Source organism: Octopus bimaculoides, chromosome 2, assembly GCF_001194135.2.
Source record: "Octopus bimaculoides isolate UCB-OBI-ISO-001 chromosome 2, ASM119413v2, whole genome shotgun sequence".
Classification (NCBI taxonomy): domain Eukaryota; kingdom Metazoa; phylum Mollusca; class Cephalopoda; order Octopoda; family Octopodidae; genus Octopus; species Octopus bimaculoides.
Genome location: NC_068982.1, coordinates 99,015,917 through 99,033,131, shown reverse-complemented (window position 1 = coordinate 99,033,131; position 17,215 = coordinate 99,015,917). Strand labels below are relative to the sequence as shown.

Here is a 17,215-nt window from a genome sequence, read left to right as displayed (position 1 = left end):
ATATATATATATATATATACATACATACACACACACATATATGTACATATATATAGAGCAATAAGAAAATGGACGGAATTAATAGGTGGTGTTCATCAACTTATAGACATATTATGTCAGTTTATTTATTTACTAAAAGGACAATTATAACAATATACATACATGTATGACATATTATGCCTTACATATATAAAATATAAGATATCAGTAATTATTAAAATATAACATATAGCAATAGAAATTGGGATAATACCTTTCAACTGTTTCAGCCAAGAGGCAAAAATACCTCATTCTACCTTTATCCCTCCAGTGGACTGAAGTAATTAGTAGATGAAATTGAGTTTGTATATATATGTGTGTGTGTGTTTATATCTATATCTTAACCTTATGTACTTTCTAAAATCTCTGACGAAGCCTAGAGAAACACCCAAGTACCTCAATTTCATCTACTTACTGAAGTATACAGGCATTTCAAAGGTAAAAATGGTGTTAGAATACCTTGTGTTTGTGAATATTTTGTTTCAGTCTTTGGCCTGTGGCCATGCTGATGTACGGCATGGTTTTAGTTGATCATAACAATTCCATTACCTACTTTTTTAAGTTTGGAATTTATCAGTTACTATTTACAGGACTGATACGCTACAGGTCTTAAACACTGAGTATCCTTTTTCAAATGATGTTGATGTAAAGACAGACTTGATGGATGATAAATGCATAGACACACACGTGTATGACAGATCTCTCCACAGTTTCTATCAGTTTCATTCACAAGGAAGGCATTGGTCAGGCCACAACTATAGGAGAAGGCACTTGTCCAAAATGCCAAAGTGCTAAACAACAACAATAACCACCACTACAAGGAAAAAATATCTTAAAATATTTAATAAAGCTAATTCTTGTTTTTATAGACAAGCGGATGTTAAACGAACGATCAGCACAAAAGAAGACTGCTTAGTTTGTATTATCAGCATAGATTGAACCAGTGTGTCAATCCTTAAATCTATTATTGTTGTTATATTTTTTATTATCCATTTCTTATTTTCTTATTGTTTCTCATTCATACAGCTCAGCATTACTCCCAACCACCAGATGTGACAAGCAATGCCTCCAAAAGTATGCGTGGGGCCGACAGAGTTAACCGTTATGGTCAAGCACATGCATCTTCGATCAGAGTTGGGTCTACTCAACTTTCCACTTTTGAAGAAGAGCCAGGTGAGTTTCTTTTAGAATATTTCCATTGTTATGTTCATCTTGCTCTTTTCCTTTTTCTTTCTCTCTCTAGAATTTTGTATCTTTCACAATATAAAATATACTTTCTGTGCTGTTTGAAACTCTCCAGTTTTATATTTTAAGTTGAAAATTGTTCATGTTGTATTTGTGCCTTCCTAAACAATATTTATCAATTACTATTAATTTTTTCCTGCTTTGATATGGCTTGATTTGTATGGCAATGTTTGCACATGAGAGAACAGTCTACTTTCATACCATTCTTCTTACATAGAATCTGCAATCTTTTCCCTCTCATTAGTTGTAAATTAGAGGAGTTACAAAATGCATTTTATTAAATTCTTAATACTAAAAGAGTGTCAAAAGTTTATCTGAGATATTTGTTTTGAAAGTAGCTAGCATATTATTTACTAATTCTGTTACTTCTTCCCATCAAAACTCATTTCAATGCTTCAGTTGTTGCTGTTGTCTAGTGAAACTTACTTCAGTTTAATTTTTCTAAATTTCATTAACTGTGACAAGATATTTTATTATTTGGTAAAGAAATATATATAAGATTATAAGTTAATCCAGAATTTAGCCACTTTGTATATTCCATGTGACCAAGAAGACTTACTTGTGCAAATTTTATTGCAATAGCATTTATACATTTCTTAAATTTTACATTAACATGAATCACTGTTTCTCAGTTTATGTAAAAATAGTTTTCCTTACTTTATTAACTTTAAAGTGGTTTGCATATTGAACCATATTTGAAGAGACAGTGGGAGGCGGGCTGTGAAAATTAACTAATATACTTAATGATCTTCATTTGCAATGGCAATCTAGTTGGTTTCTCAATTTCAAACTAGGTTTTATGTAGGCTAGCAAATAATTGCTACCATCGTATTTTCTCAGATACTGGTTTTGTAGTTTATTCAGTGACTAAAATGGCTTTGAACTACTTCTTACCATACATTATTTACAATTGATGGATATTTGTCCTCATCTTGTTTGTTGTTAACACAGCGTTTTGGCTGATATACCCTCCAGCCTTCATCAGGTGTCTTGGGGAAATTTTGAACCTGGGTTCTCATTCCTAAGGTATTTTTTTATGTTGTTGTTGTCATTGTTATTGTTATTATTATTATTATTATTATTCAGATCACTGCCTGGAATTAAACTCAGAATCTTGGGGTTAGTAGCCCGCGCTCTTAACCACTATGCCATGTGGCATAGTGGTTAAGAGCACGGGCTACTAACTCCAGGGTTCCGTGTTTAATTCCAGGCAGTGATCTGAATAATAATAATAACATTGAAAAATACCTTAGGTATGAGAACCCAGGTTCGAAATTTCCCCAAGACACCTGATGAAGGCTGGAGGATATATCAGCCGAAACGCTGTGTTAACAACAAACAAGATGAGGACAACTATCCGTCAAATGTAAATAATGTACATAATTCCTCATCTCATAAATATAGAACTGTACTTCTTAACCATGTTATTCCTTTTCACTTTCAAAGCTGTAAGCATTCTTTCATGCACTTTTCTTCTACTAGCAGTAAGACAAATATTAGCTCAGATATAAAAATTCCAAAATAGGAGCTAGTATATAGATAAATACACATACAAATATATAACTATTTTGTAATTCATCACATTCCTCTACTCAATTTTTTACCAGAAAATTCTCGTTTCACCTGATCGTTTTCTTCATATTTTATAACTATAACTTCTTTAAAAAAAAAAACACCTATTATTAAGCTAGGTCTTTTCTTTAATGGTCTGATTTTACAACTGGGAGCCATAGATTTGTATCATATGATAGAGATGATACTTTTTTTTATTATTATTTACTTTTTCAAAACAAGGAAGATCTCTGCATACTATTTTAGAATGAAACAGTAATAATGTAGGATGATGGTAATTTAGCAAGCAACTTTCTCAGAATGAAATTAACTGGGAATCATTTGCCAGCAATATTAAAGTGCCAAATTGGTTTCACCATAGGATATATATATGATCAAAGACAGTTTAGTTGTATCCCCATAACTTAGCAGTTCAACAAAATAGAATAAGTATCAGGCTTTCAACAAACATAATTATTGGGTTTTATTTGTTCAACTAAAACCCTTCAAGGCATTGCCCCAGCATTGCTGTAGTCCAATGAAACATGATTGCTAATACAAGGCAAACAATATTTTTTTTATGTTTTTCTAAATTTTTGATGTATCATTCCTTTTTAACTTGACATATAAAGTGCACCAGTAATTTGTGGTTTGATCTCCAGTCCACATTAAAAAAATTCAGAGCTACTACAGTAGTATGTAATTTGAGAGAGATTTGGTTCTGTTTCTAGCAGGTTGGATGACCATGTAGAGTAATCAATCTCTGACTAAATTGTAAAATTTTTTTTTAAAATCAGTCTCTGCTGTGTATAAAAGTTGAAAAAAATAATAATACTCAACTATATACTCAGAAGAATTTCAATTAAATAACTTTGAAAAAAAAAAAAAGAAAAAATATTTGCAGAAATGAGGGTATGGTTTAGTTGCCATATGTCTGAAAGTGCATATGCTTTGTTCATGCTTGACATAACAAATATTTGGAAGAATAACCTCTCATTGAAAAATGATAGTTATTTCCAGAAAGTTAGCATACATCTTGTAATGCACCTGGACACCACACTAGTGATGTTTCCTGGAGTTACTGGGTACTTTGGGTGTTTCAAAATCAGATACCTTCACACAAGTTACCTAACCAAAATTGATTAAGCTCCAGCTTATGTCCAGTTAACACTACCCCAGGTTACACTACTCCTTCTAGGGCTCACACCTCTTGATCCACAGCCACTTTGAAGTAAACTTGAAGTGACTTTTAATTCACTGGCCCCTGTGATGCTTCATATGTAGGCTCAGCAGAGAGACTGTCCTGTAAACCCTCTGCATCCTGCCTCAATGGGATCACACTTTGTTTGCTACCCATTGATTCAGCATAATAAAAATATGATTACCCTTTACATATACTGATAAGGATTTGTCTTAAAATATCAATTTTATATGGATAGAGTCTGATTAGTTGTGACATTCAATGTTTTTTCTGATTAAAGGGGTTATGATGAGATAATGGATATGGCTTCTTGGGAAAGTTCCTGTCACATCTTGATACATGTCAAGATGATATAGAGCAGTGGTTCTTAACCTAACTAGCACTCTTTCGGGGATGATGTGGACTCCCAAGGTGGATGTCAAATGCTATGGAGACATTATAGATCAGGATTTTACTTAGAATTAAAATATTCAAAGCAGGTAAAATATCATTGGGGAGTTAAAATATGAATTGGACATTGTGTTATCCATGAGCAGAACCATGACAGATGAGCCACGTCTCAGTACATTTTTGTTATGCAAGTCCTTATGTCCTTTAGTAATTTCCATAAATATTTCTGTGGGTTGATGGTACCCACAAAAACATCTTTTAAAAAATAGCACATGCCAGATTGATGGTGTAAGAAAATATGGATAATAAACCACTAAATAAAACTAGCTTCTGTTTCAGTAAAGTAATCTACTTTTCTTTTTTCCAAACAATTTGGGAAAGCTGTTTGTAAAATGCCATTTGGGAAGGTGTTAGGATTGAGCTACAATAGGTTGGGAACCACTAGTATAGAGTATAAGTTTGTTGTGTTTAACATATAAACTTTAATGGTTATAGTTTGAATAATTTCTAGTATGGTGGGCTGGTAGAATTGTGAGATCATTACACAGAAAAATACTCAACATCTTCAACTTTCACTTGTTCTACTTTTGTTTGATTCTTTGCTTTTGAAAGATGAAACATTGGTGTGTGTGTTTGATATAGTATTAGCTGCTTGACATAGGATCATTACTAATTCCACATCTGTGAAAAAGTACATTTTGAAATTTAGAGCTTGTATATTTTGTATTTTAAGATATGACCTTTAAGTGCATGCAGGCATGCTTGCTGGAATGAAATTTGTGACAAATGCTGGAAACATAAAACAATGTTGTGAGGTTAAAACTGCAAGCTAGTGAGAATATTTCTTAGAGTGGAGATATCAATACAAACTTAGTTGGATGTCTTCAGTTTGACAGTACTTTGTACTCCTTATCTTTAACACAAACTAAATAAGTTTTCATATAGAAATAGCACCATCCTGTAATTCTGATTAAAAAGAGAAAGTTAATTGCCCAAAATATAATGCAGGTAGATAAAAGATAATAATGACTGAAAAATAGTTTTAAAATGGATTTTCGCTGCTAATGTTTGACATTACAGAGGGTTTCTTTCTGGTCTTCTCTAACTAAATTTTAAAGATGTCTTCTTTCTCCTAATTTTTAGTGTAATCACTAAATATTGTTATTCATTGTAATTGTCAACTCATGCTTTTATAGAATTTTTTGTGTATCTAGAATTATTATAATTTTTTTTCTTTGATTCTCTAATTTCTTTTACTTTTCATTTGCATCCTATTTTATTTAGTGGTGAGGGTCTTTAAAGGTAATTCATATAAGAAAATGTGAGATATTTTGTTAGCTCATGAAGTTTAATTTATAAAATTACATTTACATTTATACTTGAAAAAGTAATGTTGTATGCTTGTAATAATTAAGGTAGATTTTTAGGAGATTTTGTTTTGTCTTGTTATTTTAATGATCTGACATTCATTCTTTTCATCAGTTAAAGATTAAGATGACTTTAATAGGATTTGATCTCACATCAACAAAACCACTTTGTTACATCATAATTTCCTGTTATTCCTGTATTTGTGGAATGAGTGCCATTATGGTTCATAAGTTTTTGCTAAAGTAGATATGACAAGAATTCAGTCCCGTTCCTAAGGATTTACATCTGTGTCGGTAACAAGATATTAACTCATTAACTATAAGTTGAGAATATATCATATTATTCATTCTGCTATGTCTCAATGTCAGTATTTTTAAATATCCTCCCTTCCATATACTATTCCATATTTATAGTTATTTTTATTTTGTCAAAATATCGTCAAATCCAGACTGTTTTCCTCATTATGAATCTATAAATTCATTGATTTTCAAAAGGATTATGAATTGCTGTTTAAGGTTTAGTGTTTGCACTTCCTTGCAGATCATTTATTTTGTGCAGATTTAACCACAACAGTTAACAAATATTATTGTAAGAATTATGTTAGGAGAAAGTTCAGTGTGTCATTAGAAGGAAAATATGTATTATGCAGGTTCTTCTCAAAAAAGATAAATTGTTGTTCAAAATACGAAATTTGAAACTGTCACTGACATGCCAATATTCCTATTCTTGTTTTCCTATCATAGTTGTGGTTTTATTCTCCACTTTCTTTAAGGTTTAAGTTATATAATTCATATATTATTAAAAAATTATGGTCAGAATTATATTTTTATGATACTCATTAATTTCATAAAACGTTAAGTTTATATGATTCCACTTTTCAGAGAAGCTTTAATAATCTGCTGGTAAATATGGAAGTTGCTATCTTATAATTGATTTGCAAAATTAGTTAGAACTACAATGGTAATAGTCTTGTGTATTACATGGTTTAGCTTTGTGCCAGTTAAAGTAATGCACCTTCTCTCATATTCAGTCACTTAATCTCTCTCAAATTTCCCCTAAGTCAGGAAAGCCTTGTTGCACATACTTTGTTAATATTTCTGTCTTCTCCATCTATTTATTCATTTCCCATTGATATCAATTCAGTGTCTTTTGTGTGTGTGTGTGTATGTTAGTTACATGTATATGTGTATGTATACATATATATGTGTGTATATATATACATATATATATATACACACACATACACATATATACACACAACGTGTGTACATTCATATACATGTATATTAAAAAACACTGTGTGTGTGTGTGTGTGTGTGTGTGTGTGTGTGCACGCGCACACACATGCACACACAAACACACATATACACACACACATACTCATATATATAGTTCTGAATATATTTCTCCCCTTGTTTTATGTTGTTTGTTGTTGTTTTATCCTAGGATTATGTTTAAATTCTTCATTTATTGATTGTTTTTTTTTTTTGAAATGCAAGTTTGTTTTGTTTTTGTTTGTTTTTTTTAAAATCATATATATACATTTATTGTGGTCTTCTTTCTTTTACTTTGCTCCAATTTCAGTAATATTGTCCTTCAGTGTGTTTATTATTTACATCTAAATTCCCTCTATTTTTGGATGGGCCAACAATTTGAGTATTCCCTTCTTTATGTTCATCCAGGCTTTCTAGCATTAGCTAAAGGTATCTTTTCATAATAAGCCCTTACATCTGGGCATGAAATACAAATTTTTATTGATGGTTCTATTAATTTCAAATAATTAATTGAATAGATAAATTAAGACTTCAAAAAGTTCTTAGCTTCCAAGGTAAAAACAAATTCATATATATATATACACACACACACATACATAAATACATACATGCATACACATTATATATGTGTATGTATATATATGTATGTATATATGTATGTATGTGTGTGTATGTGTATATATATATATATATATATATATATAGGTTGTTTCTGAAAGGCTTTTATAAATCATTCTGAGCAAAACTTTTTAAGGCCATTTCATTATATAAATAATTGAGCTAAACTTTAAATTTCTGGCCATCCTATCACATGATAACTCTGTAAAGTGTTTGCGTGTCTCTGTTTGAACACCGTTTTATGGAATGATGAACTTTGGGCAGGTAATCTCCCGACCGGATTGAGTGAACTTCAATCTATGGATGATGCAGCTATAGTAAACTGGATCATAAGTAAGACTTATTTCTCCCCTCTCTGAATGTCTGCACGGAAATAATTTCTCTGTCGTGCTCAGGCGAGCCCCTGTATTTCATTCTATGACTGACCAAGCATGAGACAAAACAATCTGCTTTTCTTTTTTTTTATTTCTTTGCCCACTCCTTAAAAATTTGAACCTCAGTCTTCTCTGTGTATAAAAGTTCTACTTTTCCTTATTTTTTCTCTTTTTTCTAATTATATTCTTCTTGACAATCAGTCATTTTCTTATTTTTTCTCTCTGTGTTTTTTTTTTCAAATATCACAATTTAGACAATTTCTCTTAGTTATATTTATTTATTAGGAAAATCAGAAAAAAAAAAATTTTAATTGTTAGTTGTTGTTCTTATTGTTGTCACTGCTGTTAGTGTTGTCAACTTGTATTTTGTTTTCTTTTGGTGATAAAAGTGTGTGTGTATATTTTACATATATGTGTGCGTGTGCATATATATTATATATATATATATATATATATATATATATATATATATATTGCTGCTTCTTGTAAAAATGCTAGCAATTTGATTAGCCTCTACAAATTACCTTATCATTATCATCATTGCTATTATTTTTTTTTCATATTACCTAGATTCAAGACATGGCAAAGTATCTGCCAAAATCCAGCAGCTGTTAAACACATTGAAGGTAAACTTCCTTTCCTGTGTTTTAATCTTAGCTTCTGCTTGACATTATTTGCTGTAATTTTCTGAGCTCTTATATGCATTTATTTCTATGTTATAGCTTAGATTGTGTTTTATATGTTTGCTGCTATATCTAAATGCAATTGTTTTAACATTGTTATGTTATCATTATTATATTGGCTACTAGTTCAACTTTATCCTTATCTTCTATTCTTACTCATCACTCAACCTTGTTTTGAAACTAAACTACTTGATCTTTAAATTTAATGAGATATGCCTTTAAAAAATGTCAGTTCATTACCTAACTTAATGTTGTTTAAAAAAGTGATAAAGTCTATGAAAATATTAGGGAATTTTTTTTTTAAAATTTTTTTCTACATGTAATCTTTCTACCTGAATATTTTAAATGAAATAATAACATAAGCTTATCACCTAGCTTTCATGTTTCAGGTGTTTGATTTAGATCAGGGATTATTTTTGATCAGGGATGAATAGAGAGCACTAGAATGAGGAAACAGTATTTATCTATCTATTTTTGGCTCTTGATTTGAAAAATGGCTTGTAATGAGTCTTGTAACTCATCAGCAGTCAAATGGTTATGTGCTGTTGGGAATAAAATAGTTACTAGAAATTCTGTATAAGGTTGATAGTTAAATCAATAGACATAAAAATGTGCACTCTAGAAAAACAATCCCTCAGCACTAAATTCTATCAGTGTTGAACACTGTTCAATGTTGGTAGTATTCATTGCTCAATGGAAACAGCTCAAAGATTCTTTTGAATCATTCCATTATTATCACTCTACCTTAATATTCTATATCACTTATATATGTTCTTTTGCAGCTAGCTACTGATGCCCAGTTCCTTTCTTAACTCATTTGGATTCGCTCTGTGTTGCAAATTTTCATTCCTGCATCCTCCAGTGTACATGAACCTTTTACAACTTTCTGGAGCTGCTCAAAGATTTTGTTTTGTTATATTACTCTACAAGATCACATGAGGCACATCTTTTAGCTGGTTTCTGTACAGAGAATCTGTCATAGAAAGAGCTCTAAGATGATTTTTATCTTTGTTTGGTGGAGTAAGCTGAAGACAGTATCTTGTAACAATAGCATCTAAATACTAAAGCTGATCTACTGATTAAGTTTAGTATCTGCACTTAGTCTGTACTATTACTACAATCTAATCTAAGTTTGTATGACAGTATTGCATCATTGTGCATAGTAACACTGGTAGTATTCATTGCTCAATATTTGTTTTTCAAGAATGTACCTTTTTATGCCCATTGATTTTACTGTCACCCTTTGTTACTCCCTACACCACACAACTGCTTTGAAATTGATGAAAGTTACAAGATTCATCACTGGCTAAGATTATTCTTATTCTTAAGCATATTTCATTGCAAGACCCCAAAATAGATTGATAAATACTGTTACTACATTTTATTCTTTATCTCAGTACCCTCTATTCAACTCTGTTTAAAAATAATCTCTCATCTAAACCAAACACCCAAAACACAAAAGCTAGATGATAAACTGATGTTTTTTTCTGTTTATTTTTTCATGTTCATATGCATTATCCCTTTTAACTCTTCACATAATATCAGCTACATTAATCCCAAGTATTCATTCCAGTTGAGGATTGAAATGCTAAAGACACTTGTCATTTTCAAATCATCATCATATTTAGAATAACTATGTAAAAAAATAAGACATTTAAGTTTTAACAAAATTAAATGCTATAGAAAAATATACACTTTTTATATTTACAATTGAAACTTATTGAAACTTTAAAAAACTAAACAGGTCTTAAAAGCAACATAAATGCTTTTAACTCCCAATGTTTTTGATATTTTTTGTATATATTTTATGTTTTTAAGCTTGACTTTTAAACTTTATTTGAAAACAATACACCATTCTTTTGTTTCCAATACCTTTTATATTTATTGCTTTGTTTTTTGTTTTTAGTGAAAAAATTCTGACATATCTAAAAAATAATTTTGCTTTCACATGCTTGCAATTTACCAATGTGACCAACTTTCCTTTTAAATGATAGTATTTCACCATAACTTAACTTTAATATAATCGTACTAATACATTTAATGATTACCTTTTGATGTTCTACTAAAGTCTTATCTTACCTCAAACACTTATACCTTTTATCACTATATCTTTCTTTATGAGGTTCAGCTTCATGAGACCAACTTACTCATTTCTTCCCCTATCTTCCATGATCTTCTGTAGGTTCTTTCTTGGATCACTCAATACTTCTTTACTATCATTTTCTATATGCATCACATCATCATCATCGTTTAACGTCCATTTTCCATGCTAGCATGGGTTGGACGATTTGACTGAGGACTGGTGAAACATGTCCATACCAACTCACTTTTCTCTTTTGCACACTACATCTAGTTTCTTTTGTACCCATTTTTTTTTTGTTTGTTTGTTCATTTGAACCCTATCATTCGTGCTTACTAACATTATACATCCATGATCACTTATTTTCTTTCCAGTTTTCACTCACTCTCCAGATTCAGTACACTTTTAACTCTATGATCCATAGTACTTTGTAGACAAGCATCATACAATCTTTCTTTCAATCAGAGAAGGAATCTCTGTCACCAGCAGAATAAAAACTTCCTGAACCTTTTAAACTTTTTACCCTGCCATTTTTAGTGTAGCTACTATGTTTCCAGAACACCATCTTCTACTGTTAGCTATTTAAGCAACAAAAGCTCATTTCAGCTTCTAAGGAACCCTCTGAATATTTGAAATGATATATTCTTTGGATGCTCTTCATGCAAACTATTCCTTCACATCTGCTACATACAGAGTTCTTCTGTATCATCCTGCCTGTGCTCCCGCTACATCTCTTGTTTACCAAGTTTACATTAGGTACATAATATGGAAATTTAGTTCTTTTTTTACATAACAAGCATGTCCATTTTCCAAATGCCAGTAGAATTCTGTTTTCTTCCTTGTTATGAAAACTCTTTTTGCTAGGTTTATGTAAAGATTATCTTGATTTTAACTCTTGTTTCCATGCTTGTAATTTCTTCTCTAATACTTTGACAGATTCAGCTGTGAAGTAGGTCATTGACATACAGCAGTTCCCACAGACAGTTCGTCCTCAACTCCTCAGTTATGGTCAGGAGAATTATAATAAACAGGAGGAGATTGAGCTCCATGTTCTGATGGGCACCCACCTACATGCTAAATTTCTTGCTATAGTCATTGCTAACTTTTCATCTTGCTGGCAGTATCTCTGTATGTTGCTCTTACGAGCCATTCTTTTATAGTAAGTTTTCTTGGTGACCACCAAACAACAGAGCGTGATAACCTGTCAAAGGCCTTCTCCAGATAAGCAAAAACTAGATGGAGTGCCTTGACTGAGTTAAGGAACTAGGCTTCAGTGGTACTCCATCCTGGCACAAGTCCAAATTGTTTTACATGTTAACAAGCTCACTTTGTGAAATTTTTTTTATAGTACATTCATCTATAGTTGCTTGCTTCTTTCTAGAGTATTTCTATTGCAGTTGCTGATGATACTACAGTAGGCATTAAAAATTTACCCCTTCTTGTACTACCTTATCAACTATGTGAGTGACTATATTTTATTGGATAATTTATTTAGTGTTTGCTAAAATCAAGTGGGAGCTATGCAAGCCATTTACAAACATGCCATCAGCAAGGCGAGTTTTTGCCACAAGTTCAGAAAAGAATATAGCATGTTCATCAGGGCTTGGTTTTTAGCTCTTACTGTTAATTAAGGTTTTCCTGGCCATAACAGAGAGTTTAAGACTGTATACTAATGGCCTAATTCTCATAACTGAATCTGTCAAAGATTAAGAAAAGAAATATTAAACATGGAAGCACAGCCTAGAATTGAAAGGCTTGAAAATAAGCTTAATAAATACAGAAGCTTAAGTTAGCAAAAAAGAAGTCAAAACTTTACTTGTATCTAGGAAGTGGCCTAACTCAAATCGCTGAAAAGGAGTTGGTAGGAATTCCATATGGTTTATTTCATGGTTGCACAAGTGGTGTAATGGGATCACGGGCTGGTCAATAAGGAAGGAAGTCTTCATATGTAGCAAATGCAGAAAAATAGTTAGCAGTAGGAGCACCTTTTAAATGGATTCTTTAATTAGCAGTGGAGTAAGTGCTTTGTAAACATAGTTCCCAGAGTAAGATCGCATGGGAAAAAGTTCAGGGAGCTGTTATCTTTACTAGCAATAAGGTGATTTTTCTCTTCAAGTGAAGAATAGATTGCATGAGTATTACAAAGAATGTGAAGTGTATAAAAACTAAAGAAATAAGCTGAGTTTGCTTCCGTTGAATGTCTAAAGTTAACAAGCATGAATGATGGTATACATTTGAGCTAAGAAAAAAATTGGATGGAGCGTGCAGGATAGAAGGCTGCACTGGTTCAGAGCAATGTAGTCTCCTCTCTTGTGATGCATATCTCTATGCATTATGTATAGAGTATGATGATTGGGTTTAAAGAGTATTAAATGATCAAGTGGTGACACTGCAGGTGAGGAAGGTGAGTAAGAAATGGGAAGAAGTAGTGTTGTCTGATCTCAAGAAGCTGGACCTCACAAAGATGATGATGATGATGATTCACTGTAACAAGTGGTGAGACATTATGCTGCTGAAAGTCTGTCCTACCCATGCAAGCATGGGAAAAATGGGTGTAGGCATGGTTTAATGAGTATAGGTTTGCAGCTTGGTTGATTAGTCCAATTCTCTACATGGCTTGGGGTTCAGTTTCACTGCATGGTGCTTTGGGCAGGTGTTTTCTACTCTAGTCCTAGGATGTTTGAGGCCTTGTCTGTGAATTTGGTTGGTAGAAACTGAATCATATGTGTATGTACACGCATCTGTATGTTTGTTTGCAAATAGGTTTCTCTGAAAATTGTTGAGCCACAAGCACGGGCATTGTTATTTCCTCTGTCAACAAATCATCACTATCTTTACATTTTCAGTTTTGTGGATTACAGAATCCTTACTTGAAGATCAAGTAAAGATTAGTGAAAGGAATGGCATATGGCTGTATGTAATCCTCAATAATATATTACCCTTGCTGGCATTGAAAAACAGATTAGCATGAATGGCGCTCTCCTCACACACACTCTCTCTCATTGGTAGGAAAAGCATCCAGGCATAGAGACCAATCATTTGATCAAGGTGTGGTTCTTCAACCCATTTGTGTGGATGGAGGCCCCTCAATAAGATCTGTAATAATTGACACCAGTATAAAAAAATGGATGTAAAATGATGTATATGTGTTATGGTCTGTAAGTGTGAGTATGTGTGTAGTGGTTGACTTCAGTTAACTTTAACCTTTATTTATTCTCATCCTCGTATTATTGCGGTAGATGATGTGTATGGGGTTATTGTTATTCCACTCATTCAATCTATTGAGAGAGTGTGTGTGGGTCAGAATCTGCTTCCAGTTTGCACACCACTTCTATAATCTATTGGACTATTGGGTCATTTAGATGTGTGGAAAAATTTTGTTATTTTAACATTATTTAATCTGTTATGTTTTGGTTTTGCTATTTGGTAGATTCTAACTGTTTTCTTTTCATGCCAGTGTTTGTGAGCCATTTCTCCTTTATAGAGTTCTGTGGTATCTCTATACAGCCCTCCCATTGATCTAATGTGATGCACTAAATTCCTAGTTTTGTAATTTATCTGTGGTTCACTGGTGCACAGTTTGCAAGTTGCCAGTACAGGGTTTTTTTCCTAAATATGTTTAACTGAATAGACACTTGATAGATCTGCCTGTTTTCATTTTTATTCTTTTTCTACATTACCACAGGTATGGGCCCATGTGGTAATATGTTGATGACATTAAAACTGTAATCAAAACAATCCCAGTAGGCGATAGCCAGGAAATAGAAAAACAATTTGATGGAAAGTATTCAATGCAGAAACAAACTCCATCCAGCAGAGCATCAAGGGCTTCTTCAACTAACTGCCTTAGCACCCCATCAGCAGACCTGCATTTCTAGATATTAATCTATGGCTAGAAACCATAGGCAACATAAATCAACTTTTCCAACATATAACAACAATGCACAGAGGAGCATTGTGACCAGTAGTGTATATCGAGATTGAATAGTCTGGTTGATGCAATGATGTATTATAACTTACATTGCTGGGCACTCCACGTCTGGGTTCTTTTAGCCTATTCTGTAGCTTGCTTTTTGAATGTCTGCCAGCCATACAGCCACATCAACAAGATGGGTGTGGTTGTATCCTCTCCAAATATACAGCAACTATTTTATCTGTTTGCTAAGATTTGTTTTTGGTCTCAGCTTTCATCTTGCTTTTATATACATGGTCTGATCAATAAGTATCCGGATTGTTGCCATAGTAACGAAGCTAAAGCACACAAAGTGAAGCTGCTTGGTCTAGTTTGACCTTGAACTCTGCTGTGCATGTGCACTAAGTTTTAACGTTCTAGTTCACTTCTGCTGTTTACAGCAGTGCTTAGAAGGAAGGTGTGTAGTGTGTGATCGTTGCATTGACCATGACAGAAAACTTGAGCAGAGAATCTGCATCAAATTTTGCCAAAAGCTTGGTGATACCTGCTCAGAGGCTTATGCAAAGTTTTCAAAATGTTTTCATCATTCTCAACGCAACCAAAGGTTCAGTATAACTGTTTTCTTCAAGTAAATTAAGAATTTAAAACGTGGTTCAGAGAAAAAAATACCAAGAAACGGAATGGGAATTGACACGCTCACTTCAGCATCAGTGAAGAGAGTGAGGACATACTGAGGATTAACCAGGTTTCACTGGCCTATGGGTCATAAAACAATCAACAGATAGTGTCACAAAAAATTATTTCTTTAAATGGGACTTTTTTCATTGCTTGTGATATGCAGGAATATAGTGTATATACTCTAAAAACCATAATGTATACAGTACACAAACACACAGCCAAATTATGTATGAATATATATCACCAAGTCCATGCACCACCCAATCTATGCAAGCATGTAAACAAATATTTAAAATCCTCCAAAAAGAAAGGAAAATCCAAACACTATGTGCTACATTTTGTTTCAAGCTATAATTTGTGTATTTCTGTTTCCAAACGAAACACTATAATATTTACAATGTTAAAAAATGTTTTAATACTTTTTGAAGTAGCTTATGCAATTTTACCTAATTTTAGGTTTTCAGGGTTTCTATTTAATAAGAGTAATAGCAACAGCTAGTTTTTTTTTCCTTGATATTCACATCAAAATAAATGAATAAAGATGTTTGAAGAATGGTCTTTAAATTAACAAGATTCTGTTGGGTTTTTTTAATAGTGTTAATTTGAAAGCAATATCTACATTGTTTACACTTGTTTTATGTAAACCTTTATAGATTTGTTGTTAATATCCTGGAATGAGGCTCTACATCAGGTTTTATGGTTGTCAGGTCACACCAACCTCAGCTTTACAAATGTGAAGCGACAAGGATCAAACTCAGTACAAGACTGGAGAAGGAATTAGTTACTATTTAAGAATGTTGTTAACGCCTGTCAAAATTTTGTTAAAAGTATTTATTTTATCATTTAATCACTGAGCATAATCAAGTTCATTGAGATCTCAAGATATGATATAACCACTCAAAAAATCAAAAATACACTCTATCCTGTTTTATTTTATTTTGTTTTTACACTCGAGTATAATGTTAACCACCAATTTTCATTATGTTATTAAATGTGTATTAAATTTCTCACATTACACATGAGAAAATACAGTAGGTAGATTTAATGAGGTTAAAATCAATTTTTAGTAAATTGGAAAATTATTTGATGCTATTTAAAATTCATACTGCTTTCTTAGCTTTCAAAGTGACAAAGTGGTAATTCCTTTTCCCATTAAAATAATTAATGATATCTGCCAAAACGGCAGATAGGATTTATCACATAAATGAAACCAGATTATTGTTTACTTGTATTAACTTGTTCAAGCTAGTGAGTTGCGGCCTTGCTGTAACATTGTCATAAATACATAACTTCATTATTTCATTACATAATCATTGCTTGTTATGTTATGTTCTAGTCATCTTTGTTTTACACAATTTGTATGTTTTTTTTTCATTACTATATAGTTTTAGTATGATATGCAACTGTCATAAGACCACATATTTCGCTCTTTCATCTCTAGTCATAATTTGGAACAAAAAACTAGATTCGTTCCTAGTACAATACTTCCTAAATTTTTACAATTTCATGGCTTTTATAATTGTTGCTAATTCTTCCAGTTATGTTCACCAAGGCATGTAAAATTAAGTATCCAAAACAGACTAAATCAAATTATAGCAGATACAATTTCACAAACCAGTAACTGGCTGGACTAACAAAACTTACAAACCATAAGCCAATTCATCTGTCCATCATCGTCATCTGTACACACTTTTTCTCTCTTTACTTCGCCCCTGTACAATTGTAATCTCAGATGCTGCATGTTGTTATCCTTTTGTGTTTTTCCTTCTCCACCCTCTTTTCCCACTGTATCTATTTTTTT

General features: G+C 32.3%; 1 protein-coding gene across 16 annotated transcripts in view; it reads left to right on the top strand.

The window, feature by feature from the left end:
• Nucleotides 1-17,215, top strand: part of LOC106868181 (disco-interacting protein 2 homolog A) — a 262,625-nt gene that overhangs the window by 181,181 nt on the left and 64,229 nt on the right. For 13 of the 16 annotated variants that reach the window (XM_052978508.1, XM_014913330.2, XM_052978512.1 and 10 more), the window contains 3 exons: nt 1,066-1,212; nt 7,951-8,019; nt 8,631-8,686. In XM_052978508.1, the coding sequence (XP_052834468.1) occupies nt 1,066-1,212; nt 7,951-8,019; nt 8,631-8,686 (272 nt within the window). The remainder of the gene's footprint in view (nt 1-1,065; nt 1,213-7,950; nt 8,020-8,630; nt 8,687-17,215) is intronic. The other 3 variants (XM_052978510.1, XM_052978506.1, XM_052978515.1) reach the window with 1 other exon arrangement.